Source organism: Phoca vitulina, unplaced genomic scaffold (genome assembly GCF_004348235.1).
Source record: "Phoca vitulina isolate PV1807 unplaced genomic scaffold, GSC_HSeal_1.0 scaffold3, whole genome shotgun sequence".
NCBI lineage: Eukaryota > Metazoa > Chordata > Mammalia > Carnivora > Phocidae > Phoca > Phoca vitulina.
In genome coordinates this window covers 33,320,916-33,342,080 of record NW_022589706.1, presented here as the reverse complement: position 1 = coordinate 33,342,080, position 21,165 = coordinate 33,320,916, and the positions used below count along the sequence as shown (strand labels likewise).

The following is a 21,165-nucleotide window of genomic DNA, read 5'->3' as shown; positions in this document are numbered from 1 at the left end:
CTGCTTCTCCCTCTCCCTCTGCCTCTCTCCCTGCTCATACTCTCTCTCTCTCTCTGCATCTCTGTGTCTCAAATGAATAAATAAAAAAAAATCTTAAAAAAAAAAAAAGAAATATTAACATAGAATAAAACCAGAATATCAAAAAGCTGTATGTGAGATATTGCCTGTGTATGGGGAATGGTCACGTATTTCACAAATATGCATAGAATTTTAGTGCTAAAAGCACTTTAAGATACTTGCCTTTTCTTTTACTGAAAAGGAAACTGAAGCCTCCCAAGGAAGCATTGAGCTATGGCAGTCACATTGAGGAGATAAGGAAAGAGTCTGCTAAAGAAATGTGGGAACATTCATTTTTGGAGGCCCTAGTAGGTATAGAAAAATGCACATTGTTGGGGGGTGGGCATGTGGAAGGTCTGTGAGCTTTCCAGGTAAGTGCACCTCTTTATTTAATGCCCAGCTTTTCTATTATAGTGTGATGGGAACAGGCAAAGCTAAACCAGCAGGCAGAAAAGCTGGAGTATGAGAATCACATCCTTCCAGTGGAAAAAATAAGCGGGGGAAGGGGGAAAAGAGGTAGAAACTTATAGTCAATGTTAACAATTTTATTCCCAAGTTTACAAAATCAGATGAAAGAAAATAAAATTTAGATATGGCGAAGATTTGAATATGGTGAAAAATAGCCTCATAGTAGATAGATTGATATTGAAATTGCTATAATATTTTATTGGTTTGAATGGCTAAAACCAGATCTAATTTTAAACCAGCAGTGTAGAATTAGAATCATAATTAAATTTACGGTTTGCCATAATTTGAACTTGCATTTTTTGATAGATTTTCTTTAAATTAGCATTAATGTATCCATCAGTCATTCCCAGAAATTCACACTTGAACTGCAAATGATAAATGTCATCAAGTAGCCCTTGTTTAAATTAAAAATTTTGTATTTTTTTTTTCTTATCACAAAAGCAAAGCAAGTTCACTGTAGGGAAAAAAGAAAAAATGGATTCCCTTCAATGTTAATTCCCCAAAGTAACTAATACTACCATCTTAGATTATATCCTTACAGATTTTATCTTTTCATGTTTTTCTGGTAAAATACCAAAGAAATAAAACAATAAAAAATCAGTCATAAGTCCATTTTATATTTAATCCATCCAAACCACAAAATACCTTCTCCCCACGGTGATAACTGAAGTCTCCTTTTTTATTTTATTTTTTGTTTGCTAAGTTCATGCAGGTATATCTATACTGATACACAAATCCAAGTGCTTATATTTTCATGAAAATTGAATCATGAAATGTTTTTAAGCAAAATGTATTGTAGATAGATTTGTAGTCAATGAATAACCCTGCTTAACTCTTTGTAATATTGTTGTGGTATTACTAGTGTAGGTAATCAACAATTTATTAAACTATTTCCCAATCAATGAATATGCCAGTGTTTGCCACTTTTTTTACTTTTACAACTGTGTTCATGTAAAGAGCCTTGTGTATCATTTATCGCTATATATTTTCCTATTGTCATTTCAGTAACATAGATTTCTAATAATAGCAGTAGTGATAACAACAAAAACAAGAAGAATTAAAATAGCTAACATTTATTGAATACTTATACTGTGCCAGGCTTTGTGCCAAATGCATACTTAACCTTCACAACACACCTCTGAAGAAGGTATAGTTCATAATTCTGTTTTGTAGTGTAGGGAAGTAATGAGAATAGTTGAGGAACTTGCTCAAAGTCACATAAACAGCAAGTAACGGAGCCAGGATTCAAACTCAGGCCATCTGGCTATGAGGCCATCTGAGGACACAGCAACACTGTTAACCAGTATCTTATACTGCTCTGCCCCATCTAGGAGAATTGCTGGGGCTTAGGGTAGATACCAGCAAAAATGGTGGAGTAAAACATTCCAACTAAAAGTCTCCTGGTAATTAGGGGAAGGAAAGTGGAGTTCCTTCAGAAAGTATTGTCGTCACTTTATGGTGTCTTTCTGGAAGACATTTGCAAAAAGCTTGTCTTTGTATATTACCTGACTCAGAATTCCCTAGTGCAAAAGTTGCTACGGGGGAGATGCCACTGAAAGCATTTACAGGCAAATGTTTTCCTTGCTTCTGCCTTTGCTTCTGTAAAAGCAAACACAACCCAAAGCAAAAAGAACGGAATTAATACAAATTTGACAGAGATCAATGGAATAGAGAATACAAATAACATTAGAGAAAATCAACACACTACCGTAGAGATCAACAAAATTGACAAGAGTTTAGCTAGACTGACCAAGAAAAAAGTGAGAAAACTCAAAACTTTTTAAATTTAGGAAGTAAGAGGGGACATTACTACCGACTTTATGGAAATAAAAAAGATTCTAAGGGAATCTGTGAACAGTTGTATCCCCTCCAAATTAGATAACCTAGAATGGGCCAATTCCTAGAAACAATAAATTACCAAAAATGACTCAGGAGTCTGAGCAAATGTATAACAAGTAAAGCTATGAGGTGAGCAACAACAAAAAAATCAATAGAAGTCCAAGGCCAGATGGCCTTGCTGGTGAATTTGACCAAACACTGAAAAAAGAATTAACACCATTCTTTCTTAAACTCTGAAAAAATAAATGAGGGACCTTGTTGACTCATTCTGTGGGACCATTTACCGAGAAAACCAAAAACAGACGAAGAAATAACAAGTGAAAAAACAAAAACAACAACAACAACAACAACAAAAACAACTCTACAGATCAATATCCCTTAGATATATAGATGTACAAAATCCTAGCGAACTGAAACCAGCCACATATAAAAAGGATTACGTGTGATGACCAAATGGGATTTATCCCAGGAATGAAAGTTTGGTTCAACATACAAAAATCAATTAATGTAAACAACAGATTTATGGGGTATGGAAAAAATACACGATCATCTCAAAACACTAAAAAACAAAACATAATATCCTTTCATGATAAAAACACCCAACAAATTGGCATGCGAAAAGGACTTCCTCAACCTGATACAAGTGGATAGAAGAAAAGCCCACAGCTAACATCATACTTAGAGGTGAAGATTAAAAGCTTCTGTGCTAACATCAGGAACAAGATAGGGATGTCTGCCTTCATCAATTCTATTCAACATTATACTGCAGGTTCTAGCCAGTGCAGTTAGGTAAGAAAAACAAATAAAAGGCATCCAGTTTGGAAAGGAAAATTTAAACTCTATTTACAGATGACATGATTTTATATATAGAAAACCCTTAGTAAACCACACAAAAACTATTAGAGCTAATACATTCAGCAAAGTTGCAGGGTACAAGGCCAACACAAAAAATCAGTTGTGTTTCTATACACTAACAATGAACAATCCGAAAAGGAAATTAAGGATATATTTCCATTTATATTAACATCCAAATAAAATAAATTTAAATTTAAAGGTTGAAAGACTTGTACACTTGTGTACTGAAAACTATAAAACGTTGCTAAAAGAAATTAAAGAAGCTCTAAATAGATTACATATATATATATATGTGTGTGTGTAAATGCTAAATAGGTATCCCATGTTCAGGGATTGGAAGACTTAATATAGTTAAGATGGCCATCATGCCCAAATCGTAGCTTAAATACAGTACCTATCAAAATTCCAACAATTTTTTTTGCAGCAATGAGCAAATTTATGATAAAACCACATGGAAATACAAGGGACCGTGAATAGCCAAAACAGTCTTGAAAAAGAATAAGAAATTTGGAAGATTCAAGCTTTCCAATTTCAACACTTATTCTAAAGCTATAGTCATCAAAACAGTCTGAAATTTGCATAAGGATCAATGTGCAGATTAATGGAATAGAATTGAAAGTGCAGAAACAAACCCATATATCTATGGTCAGTTGATTTTTTTAAGTGTTTATTTAAATTCCAGTTAACATACAGTGTAATATTAGTTTCAAGTGTACAGTACAGCAATTTAACAATTCCATACAACATCCAGTGCTCATCACGAGTGCATTCCTTAATCCCCGTCACCTATTTAACCCATCCCTCCACCCATCTCTCCTCTGATTACCATCAGTTTGTCCTCTATAGTTAAGAGTCTGTTTCTTGGTTTGTCTCACTCTTTTTTTCCCCTAAGCTTGTTTGTTTTGTTTCTTAAATTCCACACATGAGTGAAATCACATGGTATTTCTTTTTCTCTGACTGACTTATTTCTCTGACTGACTTATAGCTCCATCCACTTTGTTGCAAATGGTAAGATTTCACTCTTTTTTATGGCCTGAATATTCCATTATATATATACACTGCATCTTCTCTATCCATTCATTGGTTGATGGGCACTTGAGCTGTTTCCATAATTTGGCTATTGTAGATAATGCTGTAGATACATACACACCAATGTGTATGTACACATTGGTGTGTATGTATCCCTTTCAATTAGTGTTTTTGTATTCTTTGGGTAAATACCTAGTAGTGCAATTGCTGGATCATAGTGTAGTTCTATTTTTAACATTTTGAGGAACCTGCGTACTGTTTTCCAGAGTGGCTGCACCAGTTTGCATTCTCACCAACAGTATAAGAGGGTTCCTCTTTCTCCACATCCTCGTCAACCCCTGTTGTTTCCTGTGTTGTTGATTTTAACCATTCTGACAGGTGCGAGGTGATATCTCATTGTAGTTTTGATTTGTATTTCCCTGATGATCAGGGATGTTGAACATGTTTTCGTGTGTCTGGTGGCCATATGTATGTCTTCTTTGGAAAAATGTCTATGTCTTCTGCCCATTTTGGGGGGTATTGAGTTGATAAGTTCTTTATATATTTTTGGATACTGACCCTTTATCAGATATGTTGTTTGCAAATATCTTATCCCGTTCTATAGGTTACCTTTTAGTTTTGTTCATTGTGTCCTTCGCTGTGCAGAAGTTTTTATTTTGATGAAGTTCCAATAGTTTATTTTTGATTTGGTTTCCCTTGCCTCAGGAGACATATATAATAAGTTGCTACGGTATGGTCTGTTGATTTCAACAACAATCCTAACACCATTCAATAGGGAAAGAAAAGTCTTTCCAACAAATGGTACTGGTACAACTGGCTATCCACATGCCAGAGAATGAATTTGGACATCTACCTCACACCATACATAAAAATTACCCCAAAATGGGCCAAGACCTAAATGTCAGAACTAAAAGTATAAAACTCCTAGAAGAAAACATAGGCCTAAATCTTTATGACTTTGGATTAGGTAACAGTTTCTTTGCTATGACTCCAATTTGTAATTCTTATTCAGAGAGGATGTCCATTGCCCCTTAATACTACTAGTATAAATCTTTTAAAGTTTGCTAATATTTTGCTGACTCTATGGTTTTAAAAAGGTATGTCATTATCACTTTGTATTTCCTTAACTGCTAGTGAAGTATATTTTCATATATTGATTTGTCATTTGCATTGCTATACTGTGTGTGTGTGTTTGTGTGCGCGCGAACGCGCACGTGGGCATGCGTATAGGGGTTGGAGGAGGATACGGTTTCGGGTGTGGGTGTGTGTGGTTGTATCTATCGCGTCTTCTATTTAATTATCCTACTGTACCAAATTCTCAAAATAAAACATCCTCATGATCTAAAACCTTTCAGTTTGATGCATGAAAGGGCAATGTGTTTCTGTAGATGTGTTTTTTAATATTGACTTAGCAGCAGGTGAACTAAGTTTATTTTTCTACCTTTTGTTCCTACTACTACCATTATATTCCTAGATACATTCAACGCATGATTAAATAGAATTATTTTGCTGTTTTGAATTACTAACTCTATTGTAGATGAGAAGAAAAAGCTGCCTTATTTATCCTAAGGGAAAGCAAAAAATACAACACAATAAAACTTTAATATATGAATGGACATTTCTTTAACATTTTAACTCTCTTTTAATTTAATGTATTCACTATGTACATAATTAAACTTCTATTGGATCTCTGATAAAACAGGTAATTGCAGACATTTTGACAGCTGATAATGCAACTTACCTCCTGAGTTAGTGCTTTCTTTTTACTTAATTATTGTGACTTCCCTGACTACTGGCAGAAAAGCTTTACAATGAAAGGGACTAAATTACTTTCTAAACCAACAGAGGCATAAAATATTCCTTAAAAGTAGTGATTTGCATTTTTATAAAGCTTGAGGTTTAGTTGCTTGTTTTATTTTCTATAATTCTAAGCTTCATTATGAAAGAAATTCTGTCCTCACAATGCCAAGTGATCCGAATTAATTTCATATTTAGGTAGCTATACTTAGAATAAAGAACTTCTTAATCATAGTTCCATTGTGATCACTGGTGTGGATGATTGGTCCATTGCTGAGAATGATTTAAATAAATGATGAACAAATTCATGCCAGGCTTTGTGTAGCATTTTTAAAAAATTAATGTTAATGCTCAATGGATCAGTTTAAAGTAACTGCTTTCCTCATAGGAATTTCTACTTTCAATATCACCCGTTGTTTTCACCTTAGCAACATTAAAGAGAGAAAAAGGAGATTCATACAAACGAAAATGAAAACTGAAGGCATTTCAGAGTGATTACTTCAAGAATTATAATAGCCATTTGTGATAATTAACTTTGCACTGTTCTTCCAGTTTTTTTGTTTTTTAAGATTTTATTTATTTTTTTGACAGCGAGAGACACAGCGAGAGAGGGAACACAAGCAGGGGGAGTGGGAGAGGGAGAACAGGCTTCCCGCTGAGCCGGGAGCCCGATGCGCGGCTGGATCCCAGGTCCTTGAGATCATGACCTGAGCTGAAGGCAGACGCTTAACCGACTGAGCCACCCAGGCGCTCCCAGTTGTTGTTTTTTTTTTTTAATGGATAGAACTGGCAGTGAAAGTAGCTTTGAAAAAAGAATATTTCCAATTCTGCCTTGCTAATATCTGTTGATGTTTTTGGTTCCTGTCTTTCTGCAGGAGTAACAACTGTTCTAACAATGACAACTCTAAGCATCAGTGCACGGAATTCCCTCCCCAAAGTGGCATATGCGACTGCCATGGACTGGTTTATTGCTGTTTGTTACGCATTTGTGTTCTCCGCCCTAATTGAATTTGCAACTGTTAACTACTTCACCAAGAGAGGATGGGCTTGGGATGGGAAGAGTGTAGTGAATGACAAGGTAAGTGAGAACTTCCTTCTCACCACGATTAAGAGAATCCCCTAACAGATTTAGCTTGTAACAGATATGTTCCTAAAAATTGACATGAAGAACATTCAAATGTAGATTGTCTATGTCTTTTTATCTATGTCGTAGATATAGATGTTTATAAATAATACAGATTTCTTTTAAAGTATGCTCTTGCCTGAAATTCTTTAGGAGTGCTTGTTACAGTAATACTTCTGTTCAAACTCCCTAGCCTCTGTGGAGCTCTGACTGTGTGTCAGGCATTGTGCTAAGTTTTTTACAGATGTTCTATCATGGAACCTTCAAACTTTATGATTAGGGTCTCTTTTTAATTCTCATTGTTCTAATGAAAAAGCTAAGGCTTAGTGAAGTTAGTTACTTGCCCAAACTCACACAACTAGCTCATAAGTATAGTTGAATGCAGATCTATCTGACCATTAAATTCATGCTCTTAAATACCACACTGCTTTAGAATTGAGAGATTTGGAAAAGAAAGTGAACATTAGCTTTACCTGTTACAGAATTTCAGGCCCTATCAGTGGATTGAGTTACTCTTCACCTACCTCCATCTCTATCGCTTGGATATAAAATTTCAGGCAACATTATTTTCTCTCCCATGTTGTATGGAATAAGTAAGTAGGTGCTGGAATGCCTAGAAATTTTAAGTTGCTCATGTAGTCTGTGAGAGTTATTTGTTTTTAAGTTTAATTTCTTTGGCGATTATTGGTGTCCATTTTTAGGTTGCAAGTACTGAAGCTAATGGGAGTTTTGAGCATTAATATAATAGCTGTTCCATTTATTTTATAGATTATTATTCATCTGCATTAAGAGGAAGCTTTGGATATGTTATGATGAGATAGAAAGTTTTCTTAATAGTTCCGTTCTACTGGGAGGGCTTCTTTATAACAATATATCTAGTAAAATACTTCTTCCATTAAATTTGGAATAACATACTTGATGATTTTACTTCTTTATCAGTTATTTAAATATAATTTTTTTCTGATTTCTAGGACCATATTGCAGTTTAAGCATATAAGTGGTTGATGTTATAATTTAAAAGTCTTGCTCTTTTTTCTTAATTTTATAAACTGTGTCAGTTTTAATAAGTGCTGGGTTTTTTCATTTTATAAGTGATATTTTGCATAATAACAGGCACTGAGTGAATATTAAAGGGAATCTGATTAATTTTCTGTGCTTAACTTCTAGGCTATTTCAACATTTCCATTACATTTTACTGTTGATTTATGTTTTCGTTTTCCATATAATCTACTGCTTTTTCATTGTTATCTATGCAATTACTTCTTTTTAGTTGTTTTAGTTATACATGCGCTTTCATACTAACTTTTTTGGAAGATTAAATGCTAGTTATATTTATAAATGCCAGACATGTTTATAAATATGTCACAAAAGTTAAATAGTGGTTTGTGGTATAGATGCTCTGTATAGATATTTATTGATATGTCACTTTTTAATGCTATGAGGGTGCCAGTCAAATTGACATTGTTATTTGGCATATCAAATAAAATACCTTCTCTCTGAACTTGGAAAATAGAGGTACTTATAAATGCAAAAAACACATTCGTGATAAAGCATTCTAAAAGCAATAACCTAGTACTAAGGAATATTGGATTTAAATCAAACCACATCCCAAATCACACAGAGCAAAGACAAATCTAGGACAAAATCATTGATGTTCCAACCTAATCTGCAGGAAAATAATAAATTCTATATTATTTCAGTTTTAAGTGATTTAAGTTCATGGTTAAGTTAAAGGGAACATACATTCAGCCTGTTGCTTGTTCTTAATCACTTTTCCATAGCTAGAGGGGCCAAACACAATGGCAGGCACTTGTTAGGTGCTTCAGAGTTTTTTGTTGAATAAAAGAATAAATGAGTTTCTCTTATTAAGTCTGGCAGTGTAACACCAATGAGAAAACTAATTTACCTTCATGGAATGGATTTTAGAACTTGACAATGGTGAATTTATTAGTGGGTACTCAACCCAATTTCTGGATTCAAATGAATTTTGGAAGGTGCTTCCTAAACCTAGCTTGGAAGTAGCCAGGTCTTTAGAAATGAAAGGAAATCAAGTAGAGTGCCCCAAACTAGCATATCTGCCAAAAAAAATATTACACTATAGTCTACTTTCAGCTACTTCTGCTTTAGTTTTCCTTAGATTTAATTTTTAAGTGGAAAATGATAATTTGTTTGAATTACAGAGTTTTTATCCACTGCCCATATTGGCATCCTTCCAGTTTTATCAGACAGGTAGAAGTCCTCTGCTTTTGAAGTTGGTATCATAAGCAAATGCAGTTAAATTGTCTGTCAATGCAAAGAGCAAATGAAAAGTTCTTCAACATTTGTAAACTGGCAAATATTATGTTGCCTCATAAGAATAGTGTCTTAAAGACACATATCAGTAGTATATGTTTGGAAAAAAAAAGAAATACGTATTTAACATACATTTTTATGTAGATTGTGCTCTGTTGATCTTTAAAGTTAGTTCATGCCAATACATAAATCCACTCAATCCATAGTCAAGCTGCATTTGAGCCCTCTGTTAGAGGACACAGCCTGCCCTGCTCTCTGATCTTGGGCAAGATGTTATACCACTTTTAGTCTGAGGTGTGAAACTAGAGAACAAAACCTTATCATCCTAAAAATGTAAGGCTGGATCAAATGATCCAACTCCAGTTTTTATGCCCTTCCATATATAAAAGTATCATCTTGTGAAATTCCCCAAGTTCTTTTGGAACCTTCCCTGATACCCAACATTTTTCCACATGGCCAAGACTAATTCTTCCACTCCAGCTCTTAATCTCTTTCTTTCTTGTTCTTTTCTCAGCCTTGAACCATCAGTTAGTATTTTCTTCTTTCTTCTAAGTCATCTACTTTTTGACTGCCTCCTTCCTTTCAGTTAAGGAGTATGCTTCATACGCTTAATTTACCATGAGGCGAAATCAAAACTCTCCAGATCCTAGGTCACCCATTCCCCCACCTTCAGATTCTACCCTTTTTCTCCATTCAAGCTTTTTGAAAGCATTTCTTACAATGTCTCTGTTCTCACTTTCAGTTTAATTCTCAGCCCACTGTAATCTGATTTCCTTTCCATTTATTGTCCTGTTAACTGAAGAACACCAATAACGTCCACATATTCAGATCAGATAATAATTTTTCATTTTTCTCAAGGGATCCTCACTGAACCCACTGAATACTGCTGTGTTTCAGAGCTCCATTACAGGCCCAAGTCAGCAGCATTTTCTCTTCTTTCCCTCTTTAAAACTGGCCTCAGAATACAACCACTTGCCCTCAGATCCTGACAGCTGCCTCTATTCATTCCATTCTGAGAGTCTCTGCCTGAGTTCAGAGTAGATCCAATCTCCCTAACATCTGCCCTTGTTTTCCCCAAAGACAGTCATTTGGCTTTATTTTATTATTGTTTTGTCTTTACTAATCACTATGTGATTCTTACTTTAAGGGATATTTGTACGAATGTCTGCAACACTAAGCACACTGTCCACCCATTTACTGTCCCTAAATAGATAATCCTTACTCATCCTCAGCACAAATGCCCATCTTCAGGAAGCTTCTGAACCCTGCATCCCCCAAATGATTCGATCCAATTGTAAGTGCATGTAGTACCCTGCCCTTTTGCATTAGATCCTTTATCACAGTTTGTAATTGCATATTTATGTCTCCTTTCCTTCATTGATAATTATAACAATGACCATGTTTATTTCAATAAATCATTTATCCTTGACTCTTTCACAGGGTCTTGTATACAGTAGTTGCTCAATAAATATGGAATGAATGAATGAAATAGAACCAAATCAGATCTACAGCTCATGCCTTTATCTTACCTTCCACAGTTTTTATCTACAACTGCGCCCATACCTTCCTTTTAACTTCCAGGATCATATATCAAACCTGTTCCCTAGGCATTTCTACGTGAATACGACATCCCGATCTTTATGTGTCTCTTTTTTTTAAAGAAAGAACAAACAAAGATAAAACCTTCTAAATTGATTTTCTGTCTTTCCCCTGCCCACATGTACTTATTTATTTATTTTTTATCTGTAAAATAGATAGATATATCTACTTCCAAGTTGTGGAACAACTTGGAAGTATCCCTTAACATCTGACCTTCCATCAGATTGTGCCCGTTTTACTGTCTCTATGGCATGAAGTATGTCCTCACTGTCTCTCATTATTTTGAGTCTCTTTATTTCTCACTGTCCCTAGTCATGTTTCTCTCCAATCTGTCCTCCACAATAGTGCTAGGGTCATCTTTCTAAATGGGAATCTGATCATTTCATTTCTCATCTCTTTAAGGAATTGTTGAATTCTTAATGTTAACTGCTGAACTCTTTAATGAATTCTTCAAGCTGCTCAGCTAATATGGTCTAACTATATATAGCTTTCTCATAAGTTTATACATATATATACATATATATATATAGGTTGAATAATAAGGAAAATATTACTGTTATTTATTGTGCACGTCCTACTATGTGCCTGGGAATATCTCTAAGTTAGAAATGAGAACCTAGGGATGCCTGGGTGGCTCAGTCGGTTAAGTGTCTGCCTTCAGCTCGGGTCACGATCCCGGGGTCCTGGGATAGAGCCCCACATCTGGCTCCTTGCTCAGCGGGGAACCTGCTTCTCGCTCTGCCTGCCACTCCCCCTGCTTGAGCTCTCTCTCTCTCTCTCTTTCTCTCTGACAGATAAATAAAAATAAATAAAATCTTTAAAAAAATAGAAATGAGAAACTATAGGATTGGTTACATAAAGTTACTTGCTCAGGATCACATCTAATAAGTGGTGCATCCAAGATTGAACAGAGAGCTAAAGTGCATGCTCATATTCTTCCTCTAGCCATTACAAACATCCCCAAATATCCATGCCACTACACATCTCTGTGACATTAGATGTGCTGATCCCTCTTGCTAAAATGCCCCCTCCTTCTTTCCCTAACTGATGAACTCCTATTTACTTCTTAATATCCATCTGATTTTACTTAATATTGAAACTTTTTAAATGAATGTAATTGCCACCCAACACAAATTCTTTTTGTGTAACCTTATTAAATTATACTTTTAATATAAGTATTTTTGTTTTCAACAGTAGGCTACATGATCTAAGAGGATAATAGTTTTGTCCTACTCATCATTTTCTCTATTACCTGGCATAATAGTTAGCACATAGTTTATTTGAATTAAATTAAAAGTAAATAACTCTAGTCTCTAGATTGTTTCCATTTCTAAATCTAAGTCAGTGGTTCTACACTGGCCAAAAGAAGTATATTCTATGGAAACAAACTAGATATTAAATCACTTAAAACACAGACTTAGCAACATAATATCTGAACTAACATGGAATGTGTCATTGTTTTGTGATTCACGCCGTGCAATTCATAGAAAACATCACATTTCAAGTGTTTTATTCATTTATTTGCATTTTTTAACATCCTGCCTTGTTCCAAAAGCATTTCAGGCAGTTTACCAAAAGAATGCATGTACTTAAACTCTTATAAAATAAAACATAAGTAGAAGTAGGATATCAGGAGGAAGGAAAATAGATGCAAATATGTCCACCATTTGGGCCAGAACATTAACTGTAGTCCAGAGCTAGAGAAGCTGAGCTTTAAATTCTGAGCTTCTTGGCTATCAGAGTAAACCATGGGCCTTGGGGGGGAGCGGGGAGAGTTACTATCTTTTTTTTTTTTTTTTTTTTAATGGAAGCATATATTTTCTTAGGGAAAATATTTTCCTACACTGAATTATATAAAACAATATCATATGGGTTTTATATTAGGGAAAGCTGGGTACTGTTGAAAGTAATGTCAACATTTTCCCAATAAACGCAGTAATGAATTTCATATTGATGTTTCTTGTAGTCCCCTTCAATAAAAGCTGAAGGCATTACATTAACATACAACTCAGTGAAGGCAATTCTTCAAGGAGCTAAGCTAATATGGTCCAAGTATATAGCTTTCTCATGGCCCAATTTAATCCAAGGAAAGACTTTAGAGTACTTAGAGAAGTGGATGGACTGTATAACCTTCAAACAATCTTCTGTAAGTATCACTTTTCTCGGTCAGGATGGCTAGCAGACAGTTAACAGCGTATTATCAGACCAAGGAGCATGTTGTTGCTTTAAAATTAATGGGCTTGCTAGTGGCCACAATAGACTAAAAAAGCAACATGGTATATATAGCAAGAGCATAGATTTGCTACTTTGGCTACCTTGGGTTTTTTCCAAACACTGTTTTATTTAGTGTTATATTTATGAGAGCTCCATTTCCTTAGTCTAAGGACAATCTCTGCTATTCTTTCCAATTCTGAAACCATGTGATTATTATTTTTATTTATATCCCAGGTCACTTTGCTAATAGATGGCTATATTTTAGATAGGGCATTTGCTCAAGTTATTAACACATTATTTTATCTAATACTCTAAGGAAGCTGAGATTGGTTTGCCCCATGGTGTAAGACATTTTGATTTCTATAATCTGAATTTTCCAGACTCGAAATCTTAAATATATATTCAGACATTCTAATAAAGTAATAAATTCAGAATATTCTGAATCCTATAAAACATTGTTTAAAAAATAGAAAAATTAATTAGTTTGGACTATATTTCATTTTCATTCCACTTCAGTAACATAATCAACAAATTCTATAGCGGCATATTTTACTCTTTTCCCCAAATAATGTCTAAAAATACATAACTTACTGATTTTGTGTTTAGCCACATTTTCCCCCTTCCCACTTATATGAGTCTCAATTATAGCAAAACAACTTCCATAAACATGTGGAATAGTAAAATTGAAGACTTTCAAGATCATTACATAGCAGAATTGTAGGACATACAATGGGAATCTAGTTTTTATGAATCTAATAAATAGCTACTCTATAAAATACTTCATATTTTATATATTATATATTTTCTAAATATGTATTTTTGGTCACAGCAATCATTCTCATACATGTCATTTGTTATAAAGTAAACATTTTTTGAGCCTTTTCTATGCTAGGAACTATGCTAGGAGCTCTGCATTGCACAGTCTATGCTTTCAAGGAGCTTACAATCAAGTGGAAGAAAAAATAAGTGAAAAAAGTATTTTTCATTATTGAGACAGACACTAGGGTGCTATGGAAGCACATGGAAGGAGTACTTATTGCAGTAAGAAGTGATTCTGAGCTGAGTCGGTATAAAATGGATCTGACTAGGGGGTCAGTGTGGGTTGTTTATCAGTTCCTGGCTCAATTGTGGTTTCATTCACAAGTTAGGGAATGCAGGAAGGTGTACAGAATTAGGTTGGGAGTAAAAGTAACGTGAGTTCATTTCTGGATATTTTATGTTTTAATTACCTATAGAATATGTTGATAGAGAAGTCTAGTGAAACATAATGGGTAAGAATTCTGGTGAGAAGTATTATGTCAGTCATCTGTATTGGTAACAAAAGCCTTAGCAGTTACTTATAATTAATAGAAAATAGCAGTGTCCATTTGCTTTCATGTCCCCCATTCTCCTTCTGTTTGGTTTCATTCTTCACATTTAACATTGTTTTCTTTACTTACATTTTCAGCCGTACCTGGCCTTATTCTTAATATGAAGTGGCCTACCTAAGAGACTTAAAGCAGAAATACAGAATGATCAAATTAGACTATGACAAATTAGGTAGAAATCAGAGCTTGCCTAATTCTCAAAAGAAACAAAAACTTTATATAGAAACATGAACATTAAAAAAATTATCTTGTGGCAGTTAGTACTGGTTTGAAGAGTTAACGCAACAATAGACTTCATTGCACTATTTCTCTTCCAGGCTCTGAGGGTCTGAGTGTAGGCCAAGGGTCACACTGAATAAAGTAGAGTAGGTCAAAATCATTGGCCCAAGTACTCAGCCTGCTGATGGTTTGCCTTGATCAGAGGCTCATATAGATATTCAAAGAGGATTTATAACATAATATATCAGTTTGGTTCTTTTTAATAGAAGTTAGTAATGAATAGGGCAAGGTAATATCTTCTAGTAATGGCCCAGAGTCTGAATATTTTTTAATACTATCACTAGCGATCTATGTCTTACAAAGAACAGTAATAGAATATATTATGTGGATTTAATCTGTGTACTTTGCTTTAGCAGATCTAAGAACTGTAAGTCAGCTATGAATTCAATAGTATTTTTTCTCTATATACATGATATTAGTAATTTTAAATAGGAACACTTTGCTTTACTGTAGATTTGTGACAGTTACTCTCAAATGGACGGAGGGGAGTTATTTTATCCTTCAAAACAAGATTTTGTAAGATCTGAGCCAGAAAGGCTTTACGAGGCTATGGCTGGGAATTGAGAAGGTTTAGCACCCTGAGGGTACCCTGTGCTTCATTTAATGAATTGATAAGAAACTACAGGTGTCCACCACTGGGTTTTGACTACAGATAGGACTCATGACTGTTGCACTTTTGCTTGCTGTTGGTTCTGAAAATAATCAAGTTTCCAAGTTCCAAGAGAACATTGTGAAGTCAAGCCATCATCTTGTCAGGTACTGAGCTTGCCTCTGAAGTTTATACTTATATTCAGAGATTGAAGCCATACTTTGAGCAATGAAGAAAAAATATGAAATTTTGTTCTTTGTAGTTTAAGGCAATAAAAGTTACAAACATACATTAAAATTATTTTTAACACTGCTTATTATAGTATCCACAGTATTGGGATAAAAAAAACAAACACCAACATACAAACATGCAGGGGTGATATTTGGTCGGTGCATACTGGTACAGCCCTCTGGGTATTTACAGCTGATACTCATTCAGATTAGTTAGAGTACCTGTTCTGATTTGTTAGTGCATCTGCTTCAGAGTTTGTTAAATAATTTTAGCATCACCTGTGGGTTTATATACAATTGAAGGTTATTTGCATTGGGCAGGAAGGAGGTTGGTAAGAGTCAGTACAGGGTTTCTATCTGTAGATTGCTCTTGCAACAAAGGACATTTCCATTTAAGTTTTTTGTGAAAATGTCTAAGCCCTGCACCATAAATCTTAACCTAACTTAAACGTCCCTCTTCCTTTCTTGATTTCCTCCATGCAATGTTTATGTCTTCTTCCAAAGATATAAAGTATATTGTCTATACATTTTATAAGCCAGTATTCTTGTTTAGCTTGTAATGGAGTTATAACTGTTACTGCTCTCCACTAAGAGGCTGTGCTTTTCAATGTGGTTTGAATATTCATTTATTCATTTAATTCTCACAGCAGTTCATTATGGCTTTGGTATAATTATCCGCCCCCCCCCCTTTTTTTTTCCCAACTGGAAGCTGAAGCAGGGAGAGGTTAAGGAACATTCCCAAAGTCCAAATTCTCTCTAAGTGCAATTTGATATTATTTTAAATGATATTTAGGTAGAATTGAAAGAATGATAATATAAACACTGCATGTTACATACTTTATGGTTTAAAGAGTCTTTTTAGAGGATTGACCTAGTGATATAAACTTCATTTGGAGAAATTTAGGAAAAAGTGTACTCCCAGGTTTCAAATAGCTTCCTCAAAGAGAAAGTCACACAGTATGATGTTTAAAGCAGAAGTTCAGAAGTCACACACATCTGAGTTTGTGTGCTCTTTCAGCCACTTGGTAAACAGGAGACCTGGTTATGTCACGAAACCTCTTTAGCCTCCATTTTGGAATTTATAATATAGGGTTAACAATAGAACTTACCTCCTATCCAGGAGTGAAGTTTTTCACAAATGACACCCTCAGGCTTAACGCTCAACCTGACACATCCTAGTGCTCAAAGGTGTTAGCTATCATCTGGCTATCAGTTATATACTAGGGGGTGACTCTCCATTTGTAACATGGGAACTGCATGTGTCATTACAGAATAAAAGCTGTTTTGTAGCTTTCATAATGGTGGACCCTGAACCCTTTCCTTCTGTACTCCAGCCAGGTCTGGAAGAATGCCTCATCAGCAAGGGAAAGAGGAGAGGGAGAAACCCGATGCCAGTGAAGGACAAGAAATCCAGGCCTGTTTTCAGATCCTGCTGGGCTTTCAGAGGCCCTTTCTTATCTCATTTTACCTGAACATTTTGAGAATACTTAATTGAAAATAACTGATATTCGAAATTCTGTTCTAGGCCAGTTGATCCTCTAAATCTGTTGATTTACACTCTTCATTATTTTGGATAATTAATAGGTGGCTCAATTTTGTTTGCATTTAGATAACTAAGAAGACATTTATACTAGTATAGAAATGCAGGTAAATATTATTTATATTTTAAGGTTCATTAATTCAGTTGCATATTATGTGCCTACCTGGTGGAACGCATCATGCTAAGTGTAAGTTGATAACAAACAAAGCAGAAGTAGCACCAGCCTTTATTGAACTTAGATTCTAATGAGAAAGGAAGATGTCAATCAAATAATTACACAACTAAAAAAAGAATTTATACATTTTGAAAAATGCCATGATGGAAGTAATCTGAGTGCTGTGAAGAGTGCAGATGGCCAAAAAGACTGTGCTAGATGGAGTGGTTAGGAAGGTCTTTTTGAGGACCAAGACTAAACCAAGACCAAAGTATGAGAGGGGATTGATGACATGAAAAGCAGGATGGAAGGAAGGCCCTCCAGGCTAGGAAGTAGCATGGCCAAAGGCATCAAACAAGAAAGTATTCTTGAAAACTGAAGTTATTTCATGGGACTAGCATATAATTAATGAAGCAAAGAAGCCATGGTAAGAACTACTGATTTTATTCTCAGTTCCATGAGATAGTGTTTAAGAGAGTTAAACTGAGGAATGACATGATCCCACTGATCTCTTAAAAAAAAAAATCCCTGTGGCTATAGCGTGTCTAATGGTTGGACAAGGTCAAGTGAAGCTGGGAGAGCACTAAGCATGTTATTTGGTCCAGGCAGGAGATAATAGTGAGTCATATTCGAGTGGGTGGGGATTAGGAGGAGAAACAGGTTGTGGATGAGCTAGGCAAAAAGCAAAGTTTGTATTTTATCTTTGTCCCACAATTTTAATATTTATTTCACTGCCAACTGTATATGGTTAGGTTCCCATCATATGAGTAAAGCATTTGACACGAAAGAGAGAAATCCTGTTATCTAGTTAAAGAAGTTAAATTTCTTTATTCAGAAATTGTGGTCATTGTAGATGATCATTCCTCTTGTTAAAATATTTCTACATTTCATTTATTCATTCTCTCATCCATTCAGCAAATATTTGAATAACTTATAAGAGTCAAAATGTTGCATTGTTTATTAGATGTGTGGTTTTGATTGTTTATTTTCCATGTAAACAACAACAAAAAATGCTTCTCCAAGAAAATGGTATCCTTGATTTTACTCTGGAGCTTTCCTCATGGTTTCAGGACTCCTTTTATTTATTTCCCTAAATTTCATCTTTCTAATGGATAATGATGTTTATCAAGATACCTTTCTTCAGAATTTGAACTGGAGTTTGGAAAATGTTAAGTAGCAGGCTCAACCCACATTGTGTTAATTCTTGTATTTCTCAATAGAAAAAAGAAAAAGCCTCTGTCATGATACAGAACAATGCTTATGCGGTGGCTGTTGCCAATTATGCCCCGAATCTTTCAAAAGACCCAGTTCTCTCCACCATCTCCAAGAGTGCAACCACGCCAGAACCCAATAAGAAGCCGGAAAACAAGCCAGCGGAGGCCAAGAAAACCTTCAACAGTGTCAGCAAAATTGACAGAATGTCTAGAATAGTTTTCCCAGTTTTGTTTGGTACATTTAATTTAGTTTACTGGGCTACGTATTTAAACAGAGAACCTGTATTAGGGGTCAGTCCTTGAATCTAGACACAGGTTATCTTTGGGATGTATAGCAACATAGAACTTTGTTTGTTTTGCTATGTACAGTCTGACTAATAACTGCTAATTTGTGAACCAACATGTACACTATGTATATAGCTATAAAGCTTACCAGTAGACCTCTAACAGAGACACGCATTTGCTAACTTGAGGAACTACGGGCAGAAGGCACCCCATTCCCGAAGAGCCATTGCCTTTTTTAAAGATTTACCCTAGGAACTCGTTTAAAGTGGGTTTCACATGATCTGATTTGTTTCCTACTAGTGATGAAAGTGGGGACCCACACCACACTTGATGAGCTCTTTTGATTTCGGTCTTAAATAGGACTATTTTCTGCTGTTGCCTAACTATAACGTAAGGTAACACTGTCATTCCAAGATGAATTCTTCTAAATCACAGGACCTTGTATCTGCCACATCAGTTCCCTCCATGAGTGCTCAGAATCTCTGCTAGTGTAATTGGAAGCTTAGCACACATCAGAAGAAAAACTAGAGATCTAAAATCAGCTTTTAATTACTCTGTATAGCATCTAGAGCAACATATTACCGCATGACAAGCTCAAGTAATTACGAGTCACTCCTGACAGGATGTTAATTATGCCTAGAATTTAATAACTATCAGAATGTCATGGTCATTACATTTTAGCATCAGAGTTCATTTGGGAGTAATAATTGAAATCCTACAGATTATTTTAATCATTGGAAACTACCTTAAATTAAAAAAAAAAAAAAAAAAAGACAAATGTGTCTTACTCTTTCCAGGTATGTGTTGTACTGAAATTGATCAGCTAAATTTTCTTGGTGCTGGAGACTGGAAAAAACATCCAGTTTGGCTGCTGTGGAGCAACATTCATATTGGATTAGAAAATTGTGCCAAAAACTCCCACCGATGAGAATTCATGGGTGTCCCAGCGTATAGATGAGCACTTACACGATTCTCTTCTTTCCTGTTTACTGCAAATTCTGCCTTAAGGCTTCTTGTCATCAGGACTCAGAAGCCACTAATTACAAAGGAAAGGGCAGTTAGTTGGCACATTTTTCTGTCTTGAAGCAGCGCTTTCAGATAAGAATTAATGTAAATCTTCTTTTGTAAATTGCGACTTTAAATTTCACTGACTCAAATTTACAACAGCTTTGTATACCAGAAGAGGTTTTGGTAAGAGTTGAACATTTTTAAACAGAAACTTTAAAGCATCACCAACAGATTCTGGATTAGTTCACATGCACACAACATGAGTGCACATGCGCGCACACACACCCACCCACCCACACCCACCCACCCACACACACACACACACACGCACACTAATTAAATTAGAACACACACACGCACACAAATAGCTAAATTAGAAACCACAGTTTTCAATTTTATATAATTACTAATTATTAATATGTAAAATTCATTTTTCTTTTAATATTTAAAATATACTCTCTATGCCCCTGAAATGTATCAATAGAAGTTAACAGTTGTGTCTCATGCCTAGATTTAACATTTTTGGCATACCCCCAAATCCTTTTGACTCACATCTACATTAGCAGTTATTAGTTGACTTTTACTAATAGATACACCTTTATGATGGTGTTTTTGTAGAAACATAAGTAGTCAAATAGTGGCATTTCTTGCAGTTTTGTACAGTATTTCAGTATAGTGCATAAATAAGTATGTTCATAAAATCAAATAAAAGGAGTATCTTACGGAAATAAGCAAAATCACAACAAAAATTGCTATTCCTTTGCCTCGTTTAAATTTTATTTCTTTTTCATTTTCTTTGTTTTAGTGTGATTCTATTATGTGCTTTGCATGACTGTATTAATACCAAGGTCACAAATGCATCTTATTAACAGAATTTGCCGTGAAGACAGTTTTGACATTAAAAATTCCCTCACAAAAGGTAATCCATAATCCTTAATAAAATAAAATTGTTACATGAGCTAATAAATGTATTTCTTTAATTCCCTTCCAATTACAGCTTCTTAGTTATCTAAATAGTTCTAACATATACACTTTATTCATATATTGAAATAGAAGATATCCTATTTTCCTACGCATTTAAATATAACGTAGATCCTCGGTAGAGTTTAAGAAAGTGTGCAAGAGTCTAAGAAAGTGCACCATGCTTGAGGGCAAGCAATAAAAATGCTTTGGTATTCATTATTAGACACTTTAAAATGTTGTTCTTGTAAGTTCTGCATTTCCCC

The 21,165-nt window shown here is 34.9% G+C and overlaps 1 protein-coding gene across 7 annotated transcripts in view; it reads left to right on the top strand.

Moving 5' to 3' along the window:
* GABRA2 (gamma-aminobutyric acid type A receptor subunit alpha2) overlaps positions 1-20,688 on the top strand; it is a 120,797-nt gene extending 100,109 nt beyond the window's left edge. For 5 of the 7 annotated variants that reach the window (XM_032400295.1, XM_032400297.1, XM_032400300.1 and 2 more), the window contains 3 exons: positions 6,921-7,123; positions 13,026-13,205; positions 18,653-20,688. In XM_032400295.1, the coding sequence (XP_032256186.1) occupies positions 6,921-7,123; positions 13,026-13,205; positions 18,653-18,949 (680 nt within the window). In that variant the 3' untranslated portion in view covers positions 18,950-20,688. Of the gene's footprint in view, positions 1-6,920; positions 7,124-13,025; positions 13,206-17,072; positions 17,860-18,652 lie in introns of those variants that run through there. The other 2 variants (XM_032400298.1, XM_032400299.1) reach the window with 2 other exon arrangements.
* The last annotated feature ends 477 nt before the right edge of the window (positions 20,689-21,165 follow it).